Genomic DNA, 21,797 nt, shown 5'->3' with positions numbered 1-21,797 from the left:
AGACGAAACTCTCAGCCTGGTGTGCAAGACTCTCCTAAGTTTGACTCCGGCACGCTTGTCCGAGCTGGCCTCCCCGGCCCAGCCTGCTCTCTGGCCATCCCAAGCCAGGAGTGCTCCTCCTGGGAGCACCCTCTCCAGCCCGGTGCTGGCTCCTCCAGTGGGCGCCCTGCTCCCTTCGCCCCTCCGGGCCGGGCAGGCTGCAGCCAGTGGGCTCCCACCTGAGCAGACGGAGTGAGGGACCTCCTCTCCCGAGCCCAGTGCCGGCCGGGTCTCTGCCATGACCCTTGGCACGCTGTCCTGTGATGGCTTTCTTGTCTCCACGCACTGTTTGCCGGCGAGGTCTTCACCCGTTCGTGTCTGTGTTCCCCTTGGCGCTCGGCACACCGTGGGCGTTTAATGAACACTTGGAAAGGAGTGCACAAATCCTGCACACGGTCACAGGCCTCCTCCACGAGGGTCTCATTGCAGCCTGTCAGGCGTGCGGCCAAGGTCAGCCCCGTGCGGAGGTCACGAGTGCGAGCTGGGACGGGAGCCTCACCCTTGGGAGCCCGGGCCACGTTGCCAGAGCTGTGTCTCCCCCGCCCTGGGTCTCTTTGCGCTTCCGGTTATGTGGCCTCTTCAGTCTGGGGAGGCTTTTCGGGAAGACGAGGGGAGTCCCCGCGTCCCGAGCGTGGCTCGCCGTGTCTGGTCCCGCAGAACTCCTGGCCTCTGCTAGGGACCCGACCAGGAACGAGGCAGCCATGGTGTCGGGACAGCAGGAGGATAGGCTTCCTGCCTTCCAGGTGCTCACAAGCCAAGTATCCTGGCTTGGATATGCCCAGGACGAAGGTCGGCCGTGCCACAGGCACGGCTCTGTGCCATGGGCAGCACGGCTTCTCCGTGCAGAGGGTGCGGTGGGGAAGAGGCGTCCGTGGATGCGGGCAGGGGACACTTCCCTAGAAGGTGGGCTTTGAGCCGCACCTTGAAGATAGGCACGATTTGGGTAGGCGGAGAAAAGGGATGAGCCAGAGGCCGGAAAAGAAGAGCCAAGTGGATAAGGCCAGGCAGGGGGAGCCCCAGGTGGGCGCCAGGACGATGAAGGAGGGCAGGGAGGGGAGGAGCCCCTCAGGGCTGGCGTGGGTGGGGCTGGAAAAGGAGGTCGAGGGTCAGATCGCTTGAGTACTGGCTTTTAGGCATCAGGTTTTGGTTCTGGGGGCAGCGGCTCTCAACCTCGCTGGGCTCAAATGCTTGGAGACTCTGGTTCAGTGGGGGCTGGGCCAGGACCCGGGAATCTAGTGGAACCAGCCTGTGTTCCAGGAGATTCTGCAGCTGGTGGGCCGAGGGAAGGCTCCGAGGGAGGGGATGTGGCCCCTTCTGAGCTGAGGGCGCCTGGCTGGTGGAAGGACCGCACGCAGGGCAGGCGGGCAGAGAAAGAAGAGGCAGGGAAGCCTGGGTGGCAGCCGTTGGGATGGTCCTGGCTGGACTAGAACGGAAGCCCCCAGAGCAGAGAGGAGGGGACAGGGCAGAGCTGGGACAGAACTCGGAAGCCACCTGGCTTTGGGGCAGAGAGGCCAGGGGAGGGGACTCATTCGTGACCCCATTGCGAATTCCATCCCTCTTCATCAGGGGTTTATTGAGCACCTAGTTACGTGCCAGGTGCCGGGAACACAGACATGGAAGGCGTGGCCCTGCCCTCGAGGAGTCTGCAGTCTGGAGGAGGGGATGGGCTGTGTCACCTGATAATGACAGTCAGCCGGGTAAGGGTGGCTTGCAAGGGCTTATTTAGAATGGGGTCTGGTGCGTGGTCAGCACTCACAAGAATCTTAACCGTTGCTACTAAGTGGCCAGGGAGGGAAGAGAGGAGAGCAGGTTAATGCAGAGCAAGGGGGTTCGGGTGTGAGTAGCTCCATCCGCCGGTCCCAGACTGGAAGCTTGGTGAGGACAGGGCCAGGTCCCCACCCTTCCCCCTTCCGGCAACACCCCCAGCCCCTTGCCTCGCCCCCCGTCGATAGCCACGCACAGCCTCCCCAAGCCGGAGGTGCCCTGGTCAGGCGTCCGGTCAGGTGTCAGGCCTGGGACGGCGAGGGCGTGAGACGCAGGAGTGGGGCCGTGGCGGGGATGTAGGGAAAGGGGCGCCCAATTCCTGCAGAGCAGACGGTGGGCGATCGTACCCCCTCCTCCCCCCCCTGGTCTGTCCAAGCGGGCACTGAGTTGAAATCGCTGCCTTCCCAGCCCACCCCGTGCCCTTTACCTACAGGGGAACTTCAGGGAAGCCAAGGAAGGGTGAGGAGGGGGTTGGCGGGGGGTCAGCGGACATTCCGTCTCCCAAAGGGAAGAGCTCCAGGCTGTGTGACGGCTGGAGAGAGATGGACAGGCGCAGTGCGGGCTGGGTTGGGTCTGCGGAGACAGGCTCGCCCCCGCTGCTGGTCACTGGTGCAGAGCGCGGTAATTACCCCACCGCGGGGACAGCTCTCGAGTCACGGGCTGGGAGTTCAAAGGCACCACTCCCACATTCCTTAATTAAGAGAGCAGCTGGCAGCTGGGCCCTTCTGGGAAGCCTGACCCAGGGAGACGCTGGGGCTCCAGGCTGCGGCCCCCTCTGCACCTTGCCCTCAGCCTACCTCCACTGCGGGCGGGGGCGGGGAGCAGGTGTCCCCAGTGACCACGCGGGCCGCCTGAGCTCTGTTCGGGGCCAGTGGAATCTGGGGGAGGGTGTGCGTGTCGGGGAGGCACCTGCCCTGCCCACTCACACTTGTCGTTAATTCTCAGACTGGCCTGGACACGGAATGGGGCCACGCTGAAGAGGGGAGAGGTGGAGGAGGGACAAAAGGGGAGCAGGCAGGCAGGGGGGCAGGAAGGAGGGGCATTCAGCGGGCTTTTTGGGAGCCAGGGTGGGGGAAGGGGGCAGAGATGTTACCTTCTGAGGGGTGGGGGGTGGGGGCCGGGAGGCCAGGTAGAGCCCCGCCTAAGCCGACACGGTGCCACTGGGCGCCGGCTGGCCCCCAAGGCTGCCCGGGGTGGGGCAGCCCGTGCCCGCCACTCCCTCCGCAGCCAGCTTGGGCAGCAGGGGCAGTGCCCGCACGTGTGGAAACGGCGCACCTGACCTCCCACCAGAGGACACTGTCAGCCTGCGCGCACGGCCTGAGCTGCCTCTTTAATATTTGTGCGGATGGTGCCTGTCTTGTCCCACCCTGGTCCTGGCCTTGCCGGGGACAGGGGCAGGGAGCGGAGTCTTTGCCCTTTGGTGCCCGGGAGCAAGGTGCAGGCAGCTTGAGACGGAAGGTGGGAGAGAAGGGGACCAGCCCGCAGGAACTGGGTGGGGCGGTCCGAGGCTTGGTAGGATTTGCTTTTGAGGCACAAACATACTTCCCCAGAGAGCTGAAGGCAGGCTGCATACAAAAGCGACAATGCCAGGACTGTGCTTCGTGGGGGTAGCGAGGGAGGGGCTGGACTCTCGTTCGCTCATTCAGTCATTCAGCAAACATCTGCGGGATCCCCACCCTGGGCACCTTGCGCCGGTGAGCGGATGTGTAGAGCACTCAGCACGGGAAGCCCGTGAGCGGAGGACTGGACGGCGGTTCTCTCCCCAGTCACCGCCCATCTGCACCCCGCAGGCAGAAAGAATCCCCAAACAAGTACAACGCAGGCCGATCTTTCAAAGAGCCTGAGAGTCAATATAAAGATGAAGGATACGGGGCTGTTTCTGTTTTTTTTTTTTATTTTTATTTTTAAATGTTTATTTATTTTTGAGAGAAAGAGACAAGTGCACTTGGGGGAGGGGTAGAGAGAGAGAGAGAGAGAGAGACAGATAATCCGAAGCGGGCTCCGAGCCGTCAGCACAGAGCCTCAGGAACTGAAGATCGTGGCCGGAGCTAAAGTCTGATGCTTAACCGACTGAGCCACCCAGGCGCCCCCTGCAGGGCTGCTTAGCGGATGCTTGCTTAGGACAAATTGTCCAAGACCTTACTTCCTAGCCAAATCTAAAATAAACCCAGAATTGAAAGAAATCCCAGTATCTGCAACCTGCCCGGTTCAGGGAAGGGCCACGTTTCATTTTAGTCGTTGGCATCTAAAGCGTTTAGCCGCACACAAAGCAAGGCCCGGTGCCTGATGGCACCGCGCGGTGAAGCTGTCCGGCGGGTGGTGGACCCAAGGGGGCCAGCAGAGGGCAGCCGCGAGGCCCCGTCCGCCCTCAGTCTCCCCGAAGGGGCGGTGGCTGCCTCCGCCCTCAGCCCGGCTGGGCTTGGAGTCCTTTCCCTCCCGCTCACCCAGCGGGTGATCTCTGTCGCCTGCCTAGCAGGTGCTGCGGCCCCTCGGAGCCCCTGTCCCTGGAGCAGGCAGACAACTCGCCTCGGCTGGGGGGGTGTTTGCATTTAGCTCTGACTCGGAGAGGAGAATGACGTTTTGCAGCGCAGGGCCTTGCGGGCAGCGCTGCTTGGGGATGCCATGTGCCGCCTTCCTTGGTGTCTGCAGGGTCTGTCCCCAGAGACCCGTGACAGTCCTCTTCTCCTCGCCACCACTACTTTCCAGGGCCAGCAGCAGGTTCCTGCTTCCAGGGCTGGCAGCAAGCCCTGGGGCCGCCTGCTCCAGCCAGAGTCTGGGGTCCCGTCTGGGGTCCCCTCTGAAGGCTCTGCCTTCTCTGTGGTCTTTTTTCCCCCTCTAAAGTTTATTTATTTATTTTGAGAGAGGGAGAGAGTCCCAAGCAGGCTCTGCACTGTCATCGCAAAGCCCCATGCAGGGCTCGAACTCACCAACCGTGAGATCATGATCTGAATGGAAACCAAGAGTTGGACACTGAACTGACCGAGCCACCTGGGTGCTGCTGCTTTCTCTATGTTCTTTTGGGGGATTTTCTTTGTCTTCAATTTTCTGAGTAATTGTTCATTTTTTAAAATGGCGGCTCATTCTTTTCTAAACTGAGGGGAAAGGATATTTTTGGCTCTGTCAATAGAAGTGGGGGTGGGGAGGAATTCTGGGGGAGGAGCATAGTGGGGGGGGGGAGCAGAGATCGGGACAGGCGTGTATGTAGACCGAGTCTGTGTGTGTGTAGGGTGGGACTTTTCACCTATCTGGGTCAAAGGAACTGTTTTTCTTTATTTTCCCATCCATCGCGGACCCATACTTTTGTAGAATACAATAAAAGCAATGTACTAAAAACTAAAAGAAAAAGAAACATACAAAATCTAAGCACTTTTTTTTAGGACTATATTAAACAAACAAAATTGCTCTGTCAGGTTGCTATAAAAGGGTCTGAGTTCTTGCTTTTCATTGTTCCCCATAGCCCATCCTGGGCCGGTAAAGACCATCCCCAGCTGGGCCCCGTGTCGCTGGTGTAGGGCAGAGGGCAGGAGGCGTGAGTTCTCAGGGAGGAGGCGGTCCGTGGGGATGACCGGCAGGGCCGGCTCCTTCTGGGTCCCCAGCATCAGTGTCTCCTTCATGAGCTGTCCTGTCTTTGACCGGACTCTTTACGAGGGGCCCGGCCCGTTTATAGAGGGCGCGGCAAGGCTTGGCTTCTACAGTTGCTTCCTGATTGACCAGATAGGACCCTGTGCTTCCAATGACCTGGCATGTGCTTCTCGGCCTGGCAGACAAGAAGCGAGGGGGAGGGGCCCTGGTGTATCCTGGATGTGGATTGGACCAGCCAAGAGAGCGATGGGGAAGAGGAGGCAGAGGCTGCAGAAGAGGAAGGTCAGGTGGGGGGAGGGAAGGAAGAGAAGGCATAGGGAAGTGAGAAACGCCAGCACATGCGTTGGCCTAGTAGCTCTCTGGGCCCCCTTGTGTCATCCAGTGACGCTCCAGAAGGCGAGTGGACAGAGGTATTCCCATGAAGTTTGGAGGCAGACCAAGCTTTTTAGACTTTACTGGGCAATACGAACCGCCTAGAAATCTTATTTTCAATGCGGACTGAGATTCAGCAGATGTGGGGTTGCCTCTGAGTGGCTACGTTTCTATTAAGCTCAAGGATGAACCCTGACCGTGTCCAGCTCCGGGTGTACGGGCCGGAGGCCTCTGAAAACGTGGACCTCTTCCCAGGAGAGGCGGGCGGGGTCTGCGGGACCCCACTCTGTGACCCGGGAGCAGGGACCCGGAGGGAACCGGGGCTCGGAGGAGAAGCAGGGATAATTGATCTTCCTAGTTACTAGTGCGACACTCTCAGCGTCACGGAGTGTGGGCTCCACAACCCCAGACCAAACTGAACCAGCAGGCACTACAAGCGATTGGTATTGGTGAATAATATTGATGCTTTTCTATGGACAAATACGTTCTACCAGCACGCATCTTTGCAAACACAAGGGGTAACAGTTTTCTGCGGTGCTCCCCAAGGGGGGATTCGGGGCAGGCCTCATTCCATAAACGTGGGTAACCTGGGAGCCTGGAAGGGGTGTGGACAGAAACGGGTTGCATGCGAAGGCAGCGTTCTCCGGGCCTGGGGAGGGGCTCTGGCTCAGGGGTTAAGAGTTGTGCGATATTGTGGGCTCCAGGCCCTTTCCCCCGACCCTTGATGCCCCCGAGCCTCTGAGAGGCCCTCAGCCCTCCGGTCACTCAGGGGCCTCAGCAGAAGCTTGGAAGTTGGAAATGCTTTATGGGAGCTGCCCAGGGCCAGCCCTCAGGGTGTGCAGATTAATTCTCTCCGGCAGGGTGAGGCCAAGCACATCCATGGGGACCGAGGGCTGTGGGAGAAAGCACTTACAGATGTGTAGACAGAAGGGATTGCAATGCTTCCATTCGTGTGAAAGAAAACATCTGTGGCTCCCGTGTCCAGTCCCCTCGTCACGCGTGAGTGCGGATGTCCCTGCCCACACGCTGCCTGTTCTGCTCAGAGGGGGCCTCCGAGATCATTTAGGCGCTCCTCGAGTCTCCCGGGGACCCTGGCCAGGACACGGGGCTCCCTCACTGCCGGACTCAGGGACTGGGGACCTACAGAAGGGGCTGGGGTCCCCGCTGGCCTCCTGGGGAGCACCAGAGGGTGGTGTTGGGGGGAATGCCGTCAGTAGTGGAGAACCTCCTCGAAGCGACCAGGGAGGGCTTTGTGGGTCCTGCTTCTCGGATTCCGTTTCGCGGCTGGAAGCTCACCAAGCTGTGATTGTGTCACCTCCGTGTAGATGACAGAACTGTCCTGCGGGAGAGGCGGGTCGGGATCAGGAGGCAGATGTAACACAGAGGGTGGGGGGAGGGCGGGGGGCCCAGCTCACCTGAGTCCCCGAGGCTGAGGCAGCAGGCCCGGCTGTGGGGGGGAGAGAGAAACACTCCGGTTAGGGCGTCTGGCTCATCCGTGCACCTGCAGCCCGCCTCCTCCACGCTGTCTTCTCTTACAGAGCACGGACCAGCCCAGGGAGCGCTGCCCCCCCTTTCGCCTCTGGGGACCCCTCGTTCTTCATCCAGACACAGGAGGTCTGGGTCTTTCCACCTCAACCACAGCCCAGCCTTGTGACTGCAGGCCAGCCACTCAGCCCTGGGACCTCAGCTTCCGTAGCCAGGGAGAAGGGAGGGGGTGGTCACAGGGATTATAAGGAGAAGAAAGAGAGATGAGCCTATCAAAGGTGCCTTTAAAACAGCTACTTCGTTAGACAGCTACCATGCACCAGGCAATCCTTCCGGTGTGAGCATTATATTTATTATATTAATCTCACACCAGTCCTGCAAAGTAGCGATGATTGATTCCTTCTCCAATTGAGGTGAGAAAACGGAGGCTCAGAGTGGCTGATACTCCCTGCGGTCATGTCTGTAAGAAGGGTAACTGTAGACAAATATCAAATCTTTGCATACGTGAAGCATTCTTCCAATGATAGAAGATCCAGCGCCCCCTTCCTGTGAATCTCGGAATACAATGGCCTTTCCTGACTCTGGGTTTCGGAACCCCTCGCCCTCCCATCAGGGAGAGCCTATCGCGAGCTGGGAGGAGGCCACCTGGCCCTGAATCACGCCTTCGCCTTGTCGCCCTGCTGCGATGAAAACGGCCACATTTCCTTATTGCAGCCAGCGAAAACCATATTTGGAGGTTGGCTTCTTTTTTTGTCTCTCTCGTGTTCAAGTCCCCGTTGTGACTCTCCTCTGAAATGACCCGTGTCTGTGTGCGTGTGCCTTCCCGTCTACCCGGCCATGCTAGGGTCCTGGGGAAACTGCCCCTGAGTCCAAGAGACTCCTTGTCTGTCCGCTTCCCCTGGTGCCCTTCATGGGAAGGAGCAGGAACCCCAGGCTGATTCAAACCCATCGTACAGCCCAGGAGTAGAAATAGCAGCAAAACAAGAGCTAGAAGCTTCCTGGTTTTGAACACCTGTGGCACAGCAGATAACCTGTGAAGTGTCGAGACCTCAGTTCCATTCCTAGTAATTTAAAATAGCCTTGCAAAATTAAGCGTTATCTCCATTTTTTTTATACATTAGAGAGCTTAAGAGAGAGAGCTTAAGTAACTTGCCCGGTAGCAGCACAGTGAATACACAGAGTCCAGTTTCGAACTCAGATCCGACTGACTCAGAAACCCATACTCTCCCCATGACGCCATGTTGCTTCCCCCCCCCCCCCCGTTGGAGGGATGACTAGCCTTTCCCTGTCCCTGCCATCTGATTCTGGTGTCGGTGGCCGGAGCTCAGGGTCTCGGCTCCTCTAAGAGCTGGGACTGTCCTGCTGAGACTTTTACTCTGGGGCAAAGGCACACTGTGTTATTCTCTCTCTCTGTTTTCTTTGTTCCTTCACGGTGCTGAGAAAAAGGCAGAAACACTCCCTAGTTAGGGTGGCAACGGTAGTGGAGATGATGTGGAAGACAGTCATTATGGTGGACGTAGCGTTTTTGGGGGGGATGGTGGTGATGGTGGGGGTGGTGATGGGGGAGGAGGTGATGATGATAATCGTGGTCATGGCACAGCGGTAATGTCGGTAGTGATACTTCACTCCAGGCCCCAAACTTCCCCTTTACATTGGCAAAAATGTCCAGTTTCATCCAAGAGTACTCACCTTTACTCTTCCGGGAGGTTGCATACACTACAGAGTAATCATCATCTTCATTCGCATTCTGCCAACGAACTGAAAGAAGGAATGGGGCTCAAATAGGACCCACCTGCTCTCCCACCTCAAGACCCCCGTGTCCTGAAGACACCTATGGAGGGAAGCCAGTCGGGGGCTCTGTCATGGCGGTAGCTGGGAGTGGGTGGCAGCCATTAATGTGGGATACCCATCTTGACAGAAGGCGCCCGCCCCCACAGCAGGTTCCAGTAGCTTCACCAGCCCCAACTAGAGGTTTAAACTCTTTTTCTGTAAACAAGAGTCAACCCTTGAGGCTTTGCAGGCCATACGGCCTCTGTTGCCTCCACTCAGCTCTGTAGTGTGAAAGGAGCCATACACAAAACATATACAATGTTCTCCACAAATGCAAAATTGTGTGGTGAACTAGATTTGGCCCACGGGCCAGAGTTTGCCAACTGCTGGTCTAACCTCTCCACACCCTCTCTTCGGCGGCCGGGCTTCCCTCCTACCTCCCTGTGCCTCCACCGGCTTCGTGGCACTGTCCCCTCTAGCTCTCCCCAGAAACCATCCGCTTCCTTCCCCGATGACCGATTCCTGAGACTTGGGGGCTCCCAGGGGGCTCATTCTTGCTCCCCTTCAGAGGCCCTCCTCTGCCCTCCGGGACAGACCATGCGTGGTCCTGCTGGAGGGGCTTACCTTCGCTATACAGTAGGTCCTGCTCTCCACCGGGGGCTGGGAGTGGATTCTGAGATGGAAGGGACTCTGGGAGATACAAAGGCGCAATTTGTTGAGTTCCCTGAGAAAGCGTGCTGGAAAGTAGGGGGTAGAGAGTCTGAGAGAAAGAAAGTCGGTGGAGGCTGCTGGAGGTCTGAGTCTGGTTTGTTTACGAGGGCTAATTCACAGGTCTGGACACGGTTAATTTTTATGGGATGTTTCCTTTGAAAAATACCCTAGAGGGTAGCATGGCCCCATGGGAATCACAAGCCGGGAGGAAGTAGGGTCCCCAAGGATGGGCCGCGTCCCCTGCATGGAGAGGGCCCAGATTCACCAGTCAGGCTGCTTTACAGAAGAAGGAGAGGCTGATAACTGTGACCACCCACTATGTGCGAGACACTGGGCCAGGGAGTTCAAACACGATGTCTACTTCACGGCACAGTGGCTAACCCCGTGCCCAGCACATAGCTGGACGGCAAAAGAGCCTCCCTTCCTAACCCTTTGGGGTCTGAGAGTCTTTTTACAACCGTCGTGCAAAGTTCGACGCTATGATATCATAGTATCATATGTAGTATTATGGAGGAGGTGACTGAGGCTGGGAGAGGCGACTTCTCCAAGGTCATACAAGGTGAGGGGTAGGGACAGAATCTCAATCCAGGTTTATATGCTTTTTCTCCACTGGCGTGCTGCCTCTGTGAAAGCGGGTGCTTCCAGAACCTTAAAGATTAGCTCCTGGGATAGGAATTGGGCCACATGTGGATTTTAGAGCACCTGCTCACATCTGGTGCCCAGGAAATGTCCATTAGCTCTGACAGCAAGAATTTTCATGTTTTGAAAATTGCCTTGCGAGATGCAGCCCGTTGGGCATCTTTGGTGGCGGCATGGTTTTTGCTTGTCGAAGAAGTGGCTAGGTTATCTGGAGATGGTTAAGAATCTTCCAGAACGGGGTGTGGGGGATGAAGCTGTTGATCTACAGCTTTTCTCGGGGAGCTTTGGAAGCGGGCCCGGAGGTGGTCTTCCGTGTGATACTCTAAACGTTTTGTGTCGCTGAGCTTCTGAGATAGGAGGACCGCCACCAGAAGCCCTATTTTCTCCGGCGACAGGTTCCTTAATACAATAGAACCCAGCTGCTCCCGGATTGGCAGGGGGGTTGGGGGCGGGGGGAGCGTGGACCGTGCAGGGGCAGAACCTCCACGTGAAGAGGGAGGCTTCTTCCTCTTGAGGACCCCTCCCCAGCGACTCCCCCCCCCCCCCCCCCGCCAACTGCACTGCCTTGTCTTTAATGTTCTGACCCAGAGATGAGTGGACAGAAACAGAAACACCCGTGTTACCGACACCAGGTAAATGGCCGGGCCCTTTGCAGAGGGTTTTGTTGTAGACGCAGGGATGCTAGAAGTCACACGTGCAGTGTTGGTCCGCTATTCCAGCTGCCTCCCCATCTAGCTCTGGGCCTGCCTCCACCTTTCTCCTGCCATCCGGGTAGCTATACCTTAAAGCAAGATAGCCTGCATGGAACCTTGACTCAGGACTAGAGGGAATGTTCGTTGGACAAAGACTGATAAGTCAACAAGGGGAGAGGAAGTTGGAGGCTGGCCCGAGCCCTACCTGGGGTGCTGCTAAGGCAGGGGAGAGGGTCCAGGGCTAGGGAGAGACCCTTTCAGGTATCCTGGTTGGTGCTCAGGGAGGAATGCTTTGAGTGTATGACTGGGTGGTCTTTCTCACGGAGTGGTCTGGCCCGGCTCCCGAAAAACTCATCGCGAATTCCTTAACAGAAGGAGCTGCCAACTTGAATAAGTAAACCCAGCTTTGGAGGCCTGTGGGAGCCATCGCGTTTTCCCTTGGCAAGTGGAAAATAAGAATGCTGTCCCTGGGGAGGAGGGGGTGGGGTGGGTTTGAGTCTCAGTAGGTGGGTTTGAAGGCCTAGGAGGAAGCTGGGATCAAACAGCTTTGGCGCCGATGGGCCTTCCCTTGAATGTGGCCTGAGGCGAAGAAAGATTAGAATAGGAATAAGTGTGGAGCCACCCAAGGTGATGGCTGTGGGAGCCCCCATTCCTGCTTCTTCATCATGACCGGACAGGAGAGGAGGAGGGTCTCCCAACATCAGTGGGCTCCCTGGAAATGCCATTTATCTGGTTGCTGTCCCCTTTTCTCTCTATGGGTCCCACTGCATCTGAATTCTAACCACGCTTCTTATTTTCAGCGGTTCCGACGGGAGAGACTATGCAGGAGAAGGGGTGCTCTGGGGAATCTGCGTCGACTAGACGGAGACTGTACTGAGCGCCCACCAAGTGCCAGCCCAACACGTCACCTGTCAGGGAGCTGTCATCAGCCGAAATGCTCACAGTAACCCCGGGACGGAGACACTTCACGAACCGGCCCGGGGTCACAGAATTAGTAAATAGCGGTGTTGGGAGCGGGCCATTGCTTGGTCCTCTCCACCGTGTTCCTTTCGGATGACTGAATGTCCCCTGGGCACTCACCTCGGGCTCGGCGCTGGACAAGAGGGGTGTGTGCGCCCAAGTGCACAGACACGCATCGGGCTTCTCATTCTTTCTCTCTCCTCTGCTGAGCTTAGTGACAGAGGGTTGGAGGCCTGGGGTTTCCCTGCTATATTTGCAGCCACAGATTATCTTTCCAAAGTGAAAGAATCTGATGGCGCTTGCGTCTGGCGGGTGAGAATTCCTCTGCTTGTGCCTCCATTCATGCCCAAGCGTGCAGTCGTGTGTTGTGCACATCCCTGGGTGACTGCGTGTGTGTGCGTTTTGGAAGCTGTAAGGGTCCCTCCGTGGACTACTTTGGGTGACATGTAAAGAGAAGTCCCTCCTCTCACCCAACACCCCGGAAAAGGAAGCAGCTGGCCCCGGCAGGCCTTCCAAAGGCTGGGTAATGCCCGGCCTAGGGATTCAACCACCAAGAAAGTCAAAAAGGTTACTGACCAGCTTTTCTCCAGGGTCTGAAGCAAGCCAGAAGCGCAGTGGCGATGACCAGCACACCAAGCAGGCTCGCGGACAGCCCGGCAACCAGCCAGTGGGGGCTGCTGGGGGCAGACAAGCCCCAGGTAGGGGTGACCATGAGTGCTGAGGATGAAATTCAGAATTGTACCTCAGATGGACAGAAAGAGGCAGAATGGCTGGCATCAGGGGGGATGGCGTGGCCTGGGGAGCTTTGCAGATGGAATCAGGGATGGCCCCGAGGACGCCAACAAGGACAGGCAGCCGTCTCACCCGCCCCCCACCAAGGATCTCCTGTTTTCCCTCCAGGTCCAGTGGACGGATACTCTGAGCAGCGTCCAGGCTCCGTCATGCAGTGCCTGCTATGGGTCCAGCTTCGTGCAGGGTGTGGGTGGGGGGCACACGGAGGGGTGGGACCTGCCCCCTGCCAGCTTGCTGGGGCTCAGAGCCCAGCTGGGGGACAAGACGTACCATCCAGGGAGAGTATCTTGGGCTCACTGGTCTCTCCGGAAACATAATTCTCTGCCCGGCAGGAGTATCTGGCATCCTGCTCTGACGTCACGGTGACCGGGAAGCAGGTGGCTCTTCCGTAGGGAGAGGAGATGTTCCCTAGGATCTTCCCGTCCAGGTAGAACAAGTACGAGATCGGAGGGGAGCCCTTCTGGGCCTCACAGAGGAGCTCCACCATGGCCCCCACAGCGAGGCTGGTGGGGCCAGGTCTCAGGGTGAGTAGAGGCTGGGACACAGGAACTGGGGCAGCACAGAGTGGGGAGGCTCAGCTGTGCCACCCAGGCTCCTGGCCCCTCCTCCCCTGGGGATCCCTCCCCATAGGCCCACGGGTCCCGATGCCCAAAGCCCAGACCCCTGGGGAGTGTCTCCCCTCCCTCCCCACTCACCCTGCACCCTGACCTCCAGCTGGGGGCTCTGCTTCTGGGCCACACCACCCTCAAGGGTGGCCCGGCACCAGTAAAGCCCAGAGTCTCTCTCCTGGGCTTCTGGGAGGTAGAACTCCGGGTGGGGGCCCCAGTCCCGCAAGGTGCTGGCATCTCTGTGGAAGGAGAAGAGGAGACTCGAGGCCGACTTCTGGGGGTGCAGCTTCGTCTGGCATCTCAGGGTCAGCGGGCTCCCCTCACGGAGCTCGGGAGAGGGGACAGCGCTCAGCACAGGAGGCGGGAATGGCTCTGGGGAGACGTGGGCCCAGGCTCAGGGGGGGCCTCCAGAACCCTGAGTCCCCAGAGGCCGGGGTCCAAGCCAGAGCGCATCCCAGGTCACAGCCCCACGCCCCACGGGAGACCCTGTCATTGTGTCCTGGGACCCGCCTCCCAGCTACGACCCACACCGCCAGAGCCTCTCTGGAGTCCCGAGCCAAAGCCAGAGGGCCGTAGGGGTCAGCTGGTCCCCAGAGGGGAAGGGTCTGGCCCAGGCTGGTTCAGGGCACTTCCTTCCCCTGGCTCTAGACGGGGGCCCTGTGGTCGCCCGGCATGAGGGGCAGCCAGAGGGACAGCTGCTGACCTCTAGAGACCAGATCCCTGAGCAGCATCCCAGCCCCACCCCCGACCCCCCTGAGCTGGTGACTCACCTTGGACTTGAACCTTGACCAGCTCTGAGGTTTGTCTGCCCAGGTATGGGACGTAGGCCACCTTCCCAGAGCAGCTGTACTGGCCGCTGCTTTCCAGGGTAGCCGTCCCCATGGACAGGGACCATCTGGTCTTCGGGGTTTGGAGTAATCTTCCGTCTTTGTAGAACTTCACCTGGGACAGGGCCTTGTTCGTCCATCCATAACATTGCAGAGTCAGGGCATCTCCCTCGAACACGGGGTCTGGCCAGGCTCGGAGGTGCAGCCAGGCTGTGAGACACGGGAACAGGGTGGCCCCGGAGCCACACACTGCGTGGCCATTTTCTCCCTCTGTCCCCCCCCCCTCCCCCCCCCCCCCCACCAAGCCCGCCTCAGGCCTCCCCCTGGGGACACAGGCTGCTGGATGGCACCTGCTGAGCTGCCCACCCCCAGGCCTTCCTGCCAGACCTGGGCGGGGCCTCTGCTTTCCTCTCCCCTCCCCTCCTCCCCTCCTTCCTCTCCGCTGCCTCTTCTCTCTACTCCCCTCCCACCCTCCTCCCCCTGCCTCTTCTCTTTGGCCTTTATCCCGTGCATTTCCCCTCCGTTCCTTTTACTTCGCCCTTTCGACGTTGCCAAGCTTGGGTCCAGTTGAATTCCTTCCATCCATTGTCCTAACTCCTTCCTTCTCACCCAATCCTCACCTCCCTAGACTGGTTACTTGCCCCCTGGCTCCCCCAGTCAAGCCTTTCTGCAGCGTCCACCTCTGAGAACAGCTGGCCCCAGACCGCCAGCCAGAGCCTGATGGATGGATGTAGGAAGTGCCTGCCAGGGCTCGTCTTTCCTGCCTTCCTTCTCAGGCCCCTGGCCTCTACCTCCTCCCCCAGCAGGGAGTTTCATTTCCACCACTGTCGTGGGGAGGGATCTGTCCTGTCTGTCCTCATTCCTAAAATGCGTTCTATGGCCTGATGTGGACAAGAGAAGAGCTCCCGGGGACCCCAGCCTGGGTCTGTCCCTAGGCCATACTTCTTTGACAAGTCAGACACCATTGGTCCCAGAGAGTCTCAGGAGCCAGGCCTGATAAACTGAGAACAATAATGAAGAATCAGATAGGGACTCCCGGTATATCCTGCCTTTGCCTCAGTCCTCAGGACCCGCCCCTGGAGCCTCACGGGGTGACTGAATGACGAGCCTTGCTTTTACTCCTGTTCTGTCGAGCAGCACTGAGCATGGCTTCGAGTTCTGCCCAGCAGCCCCCATTGCCTCCGGAACCATAGAACATGTCCTTGGAGGTGAAGATGTTCATAGGTCAGGCTTCTTCCTACTTGATAGAAAGCTCCGTGAAGGTCAGGATGGACTAGAAGGCAGAAGGAGCTGAGGGTCAAAGCTGCCTTCTCTGAACATACGAGGGATGGAAGGGAGTCCAGGGCCTTGCTGAGTGGAGAATACAGGAGCTCCAGAGCCACCCTGAGAGGGACAGAGGCCAGTGCCACTTACAAGGGAATAGGATGAGCCCCAGAGCCACTTTTTGGGGCTTGAGCCACCTAGAATTATCCTCAGCCTGAGAACAGTGGAGTCCCAGGTCTCATCTCTGCCCGGGTATCAGCCAAGGCTCCTGAGGAATGGGCCTAGTATGCTGTTGTGAAGACGCCTCCGGGGGACCCGGTGGCCCATCAACTAAGTTTTGGTCCAGAGACACACTTGGAGATGGAAGGGACATACACAAGACTCACCACTTTGCCCAACACAGGGAACTGTAAGAGAACAGAGTGATAGAATTAGGGTAAATAATAGAACCTTTTCACAAAGAGGCCTGTCCCCTCAGGCACGGGTGCTCATGTCCATTCAATAAACCAACCACCCAGCCCCCTAAGCACCTACTCATCCAACTACCCAGCCACTCAACCACTCAGCTACCTAGCCATTCAACCACCCACCCAGCCACTCAGTCCCTCAGTCCCTCAACCATTCAGCCATCCAAGCACCAAACCACTTAGCTTTTACGTTGGACCCAGCGCCTGGAATCCTCTGCTCCCTGTCTCATTCAAATGTTGCTTCCTTAGGTGGTTCTGGGGCCCCCCATTGAAGGACTTCTCCTCAACCCCTATTATAACACCCCACTGTACTATCATCAGAGAACTTATCTCTATTTGAAATTATCTTATTCTTTAAATTGCCTACTTGTTATCAGCTGCCTCACTCTCTGCCCCACGAGGGTGGAGACTTGTTCACGGTCTTGTCACTTATGTCTCAGACCTGTGCCCGGAAGGGTCAGTGTTCAACAAGCATCTACTGAATAAATGCTTTCCTCTGTGCCCAGCCACGTGGGGCAGGGCACGTGACGTGGGAGACACAAAAATGGACTCTTGCACTAGTGGGTCTGAACGCCTACCTGCACCCGCAGAAGAACTCAGAGAGCAGACCTGGCGTTTCCTGTGGCCAGATCTGTCTACGCGGCTCTGGAGAGTAGAGCCTGGAAGTGATGGCTGAGGGAGGTGAGGAATCCCTGGATGGGCGGGTCAGATGGGACGGGTGAGGGGATAACACACAGGCCAGTGCATCACACACTATGCTTGGACCTTTATATGTGGTATGAATGCTTTTATTTATTTTTTTATTTTTTTAAAATGTTTATTTATTTTTGAGACAGAGAGAGACAGAGCATGAACGGGGGAGGAGCAGAGAGAGAGAGGGAGACACAGAATCTGAAGCAGGCTCCAGGCTCCGAGCTGCCAGCACAGAGCCCGACGTGGGGCTCGAACTCACGGACCACGAGATCGTGACCTGAGCCGAAGTCAGACGCTCCACCGACTGAGCCACCCAGGCGCCCCATGGTATGAATGCTTTTAAATGAATGAATATTTGAGGAGCATAGGTGGCCTGGGAAGAGAGGCCAAACCACAAAGTGATGACAGATGAGGTTAGACAGGTATGAAAGGCATAGGGGATGGCATAGGTGGGGGGGGAGGCACAGTTGGGCGTGACGTGGTGGAGAGTATTCTAGACTGCGTGACAAGGGGTGAAGCAGTCAGTAGCATTGGGCGAGCGTGGTTGGGCCAACCGTCCTCAGGCAGTTACTGTGTCCTTCACACTGACATGTCCTAGGTGCTGTGTAGACATGGAGGAATGTGGGAATGGCCTTGGGAGGGCCATTGAAGACCCTCTCACCAGGGACTTGAGATGTGGCTGTTTGGTGTGTTGAATCACTCGCTGTCACCCTTGCTGTCCACGTGGCCTGGGACCCAGACAGAGGCTTTTAGCCTCAGTTCTCTGCTCAGCTCGGGATTAGCTCAGCCACAGGCTCAGTGTGTGCAGAATTATGAGTCTTTCTTGTCAACCCTCTATCTCCCACTGGGTCCATCTAAACATATCTCTTGGAAACTTTTTAAGTTTATTTATTTGAGATGGACGGACATAGGACGAGCTGGGAAGGGGCCGAGAGAAGAGGAGAGAGAATCTCAAGCAGGCTCCACGCTGCCAGCGCAGAGCCCGACGCGGGGCTCAAACCCATGGAACTGTGAGATCATGACCAGAGCCGAAACCAAGAGTCGTGACGCTTAACCGACTGAGCCCCCCGGGGGGCCCCTAAGCACATCTCCTCCCTGGGCTTAGTGCAGTGGGAAACACGCAGGGCTCGGAGTCATGTGACCTGAACTGGACTCGTGAATCTACCTCTTTCTATGTGAACTTGGACAGCTCGTTGAAATTCCAATAGCCTTGAATTCCTGGTCCCGTCTATACAGTGGGAGCCGTCACAGCCATTTCTTCCCTGCAGACTGTCTGCGTAGATTACCGTGACCCACCACCTGGAAAAGTGGTTACCGCGTTGACTGAAAGCAGAAAGGAGGCCTGACCTCAGAGTGACTAATACCTCGCAGTATAGTGATGTCCCTCTTCCTTTTCCCTCCTCACCCGCAAAACACCTCTGCAGCTTCAAAGTGATGAGTAAACAGGAGTGAGGGCACTGAAGCCCTACAACCAGAGAGGGGGCATCCAGAGAGCAGAGAGACACTTCAGATGAGCTTGTGTCCCCAGACCCCATGAGACCTGGGAGCTGTGCCCGCAAAGCTGGTGCCTGTAACAGAGGCAGTGGGCAGCAGGGCGCGCAGAGGGGCAGCGGCCACGTTACAGCACTTCCTACAAAGAGGGCCATGGGCTGAAGATGAGGCGACAACACAGCCAAGAGCCGCCGTTGAATAAGCTGCACAACAGAGTCCTGGGCAATGGAGGCCGCAGCCCCGCTGACCTTGGCACTACTCAGGCCATGGTGGGGGGCGGGGAGGGGAAGGCACAGGGCTTGGTCCACTGACAAAGGGCATCGAGCCCAAGCAGACCAGGCTGATGAGCAGGGCCAAGAAACCATTCCCCACTCGAGGAAGCAGGGACATAGTAGTCTCCAAATATTTGATGGGCTAAGTGTAAAAGAGGGAAGAGACTTTCAGGTAGAAGTGAGACTAATTCAGAGGAAATGAGAGAGACCAAGGAAGCAGATTTCAGCAAAGCGTGAGGGACTTTGTCACAGTTGAGCTCTAGGACATTGGAACCCGCTGCTTCGCCAAGCTATGGCTTCCGTGGTGCTAGGGGTGGCCGTGACGTGGAAGCCCAGAGACACCTGTCATGGACGGTGTGTGTGTCTATGGGTGGTGGGTTCCAGTCCTGGGGCTGAACCTGGCTGATGCTCAGCTCAGAGGGAAATTAAGTCTCATCTCCTAAACTTCAAATCACCTTTAACGTACGGCCGTGTCCCATTACGTCCAGGGCCAGGGGCCCCTCGCCTGTCGAGTCCCTGATGGCCAGTAAGAGTAACGGGCACCATCTATTGTGTGAACACGCCCCACCAGGCACTTTAAATGAATTTTATTTTCCAGTCTTACGTGATTAGAACCCAACCAGAGTCCTGCCCGAGGCATCCGGGTGGGATGCAGGAAGCATGAGTCTGGCAACAAGTGGAGTTGGAGTTGTATTTCTGTTTTGCTCTTGTTGCCAGAGCAATTCTACACAAGTTTCTTAACCTTTTTGAACCTCAGTTTCCTCAATTGCTTAATAGGGACAAAAAATACCCACCCAATAAGATTTGAAAGGTTAGATGAGATAATGTGTGCACTACTGAGCAGGGTGTTTTCTCTGTCTCTCTGCCCACATCTAAGAGGAAATAGCAGCTGTGCACTTATGGTAACTCTGTTCCTCCACATCTAGCCATGGGGTCTCCATTTTAGGCTGGTCTTCTGGGGTCCCCAAGCATCACGCATGACCCTGTCGAATCTGGGTCCTCTACCACTCTGTCCCCTAGTCAGTCAGCTTTTGACTCTCTCCTCTCTTGCTTTGGTCTTCCCCATCCAGATACTGGGTTCCAAACGCTTGGACTTTATCCAGTCAAGTCCAAGGGCTGTTCCTTTTACAAGGTGGTGGTTTGCCCATGATGACCTTTCTTCTGGAATATATCCAGGCACTAGGCCATCCTGACCTTGTCCAGTATGACCATTAGACCTTTTCCCTTGTTCAAATGGCCATTTGTAAGCACACAGGGTAACAATGAGGTGGGAGAAGGGAGAGCATTGGGTGGAACAAGTGTTTCTTTACAGGGTCAAATGCCCGCAAATCCTGTCCAGGAAGAGATCACGTTTAGGAATGGTTTGCTTTTCTGGTTCAATGAAAACAAACAAACAAACAAACAAACGAACAAACAAACACAAACTATTGGGAACAAGTTTAAAATAAAAAGTAAGTCAACTCAGAAATTGTAATGTAAAACATACGCCCAGAATTGTTCCTTCTAAGTGTGGCAGGGTGATAGTGGCTGAGACTGAGTTGAGTCGGGGAGGCCCAGTGGCCCTCTCCCCACTCTCATAATCCTCTGCCCTTGGAGGACCAGTCCCTTCAGTCTCTGGTGAGGGTGACGGGTGGCCCCTGGGGAGGTGGCTCAAAGAGAGAGAGATAGATCAGAGAGAATGGGTTTGATTCTTCGAACCATCCCCAAGGACCAGTCACATCTGAAACAGACCTCCCCACCACAATCCCCAATAGAGAGAGGCAGGAGGAGGATGGCCAGTTTGTAAAGGGCTTGAACACTCCGGGCAAAGCCTCTTAATCAGGTGAGCAGCCTGGACATTGTAGAGTGGTTCTAAAAAAATGCGGAGGTTTCATAAAAATTTATCTTTGATTTCTTCCAAAGTTTATTGATGTATTTTGAGAGAGGGAGAGAGAGAGAGAGCTCAAGTGGGGAGGGGGCAGAGAGAAGGAGAGAGAGAAGCCCAAGCAGGCTCCACACTGTGGGCTCAGAGCCCACATGGGGCTCGAGCTCACGAACCATGAGATCATGTCCTGAGCTGAAATCTAGAGTCAGATGCTTAGCCGACTGAGCTACCCAGGTGCCCCCCAAAATACTTTTTGTGAAAGCCCACCTTCTGCTGCTGAGCAAAATGCACAGAATTGCGTTCTCCCATTTTCCTGGTCCTCCAGCCCACCCCTGCCCAAAGCCATAACTTCATTTTCCTTTTGAGGCAGCCCGATGAGTAACTTAACCTTATTTCATGGGGTAAACATGTGGGTGGGCCTCAGAAGGTGATTTTCTGCCTCCTTAGTTTAGCTCTGATACACTGAAGGCCTGCCCTACCAGGGACCCAGGAAAATGCAATGGGAAACATCAGGGAAGCCCCCCACCACACCCCATGTGCACACACTCATTTCAAGCTCCAGCCATAAAACCCACTAGAACCTGGAAAGGGGAAATTAGGATTCCCATAAATAACTTACAGTCTTTGGTGCCCAGGAAGTAAAGCCCATGCTCGGTGACTTACCGAAAAACAGCAGAACCCTGCAGAGCAGCATGGGGCCTGACCTGGCACAGAGCGGGGATACAGGTCCGACCGAAGGCAGACTCGAAGTCGGGGTGGAGGGGAGAGCATCTGAGCCACAGGCCCAGGGGTGGGTGAGTGACCCCTCTGACGTAGGTGGTGTTACTGCTTCATAGCCTATATAGAGGAAGTGGGGAAGAAACTTCAAAAGTTCAAATTTCCTCTCTGGTTGAGGGGGTATTATTTAAGTGAACTTTCTTCACCATGAAGCATGAAGGAGTCAGGGAATTTACTAGTAAGCACTTTTGAACATTCTCCATGGCTTCGAAAAGCTCATGCTAGTGAACCAGGATGGGACACGGCTATGGGAAGATCCAGAGACTACCAGAATTTGTGTGATTTCAGCATCACTTAGCTTGCAAGGCAGCACAGTTCTGGATACACTAAGATCCGTTCCCTACCTTGAGTGACCTCCAGTTCTCCAAGCTTCCTTCCTATCCAAGGAGAAATGTGTTTGGACACTGCAATGAGGTGGAAAAGAGGAATCCTGAAAATGGTCCACAAGACCATCAGAGGAGCTCAGAGATCGATGAGGTCAGAGTAGGTCAGGCTAGAGTTTCTGAATCTGAGGTTTTAAGACTGTCAGGCTATTATTTTGAGAACTAGTCCTTAAAAAGACACCATTGAGAGAGCAATTAAGCAAGCCACAGGGTGACAAGATATTTTCAATACATATGACTGAAAAAGGACCCATATCCAGAATATAAGACTTTCTACAAGTCAGTAAGAAAAAGACAGACAACCCACTAGGAAAATGGGCAAGATAATTGGGTAGGTAATTTACAA

At 56.3% G+C, this 21,797-nt stretch overlaps 1 protein-coding gene across 1 annotated transcript; it reads right to left on the bottom strand.

Annotated features, from left to right (window-relative positions):
- Positions 1 to 5,822: 5,822 nt before the first annotated feature.
- FCRL6 (Fc receptor like 6) lies at positions 5,823 to 21,086 on the bottom strand. Its single transcript, XM_086694579.1, has 10 exons — positions 20,955 to 21,086; positions 15,891 to 15,911; positions 14,185 to 14,451; positions 13,502 to 13,786; positions 13,077 to 13,355; positions 12,591 to 12,731; positions 9,637 to 9,822; positions 8,932 to 9,000; positions 7,173 to 7,204; positions 5,823 to 7,096 (listed from the first exon to the last, which is right to left on the bottom strand). The coding sequence occupies exons 1-10, from the start codon at positions 20,983 to 20,985 to the stop codon at positions 6,968 to 6,970; spliced, it is 1,440 nt and encodes a 479-aa protein (XP_086550705.1). The 5' UTR covers positions 20,986 to 21,086; the 3' UTR covers positions 5,823 to 6,967.
- Positions 21,087 to 21,797: the final 711 nt, after the last annotated feature.

The sequence above is a fragment of the Puma concolor genome, chromosome E4 (genome assembly GCF_028749965.1).
Source record: "Puma concolor isolate L17-30 chromosome E4, mPumCon1.1.hap2, whole genome shotgun sequence".
In the NCBI taxonomy this organism is placed as follows: Eukaryota; Metazoa; Chordata; class Mammalia; order Carnivora; family Felidae; genus Puma; species Puma concolor.
The sequence above is the reverse complement of the archived record's forward strand: the minus strand, read 5'-3'. Positions and strand labels throughout refer to the sequence as shown.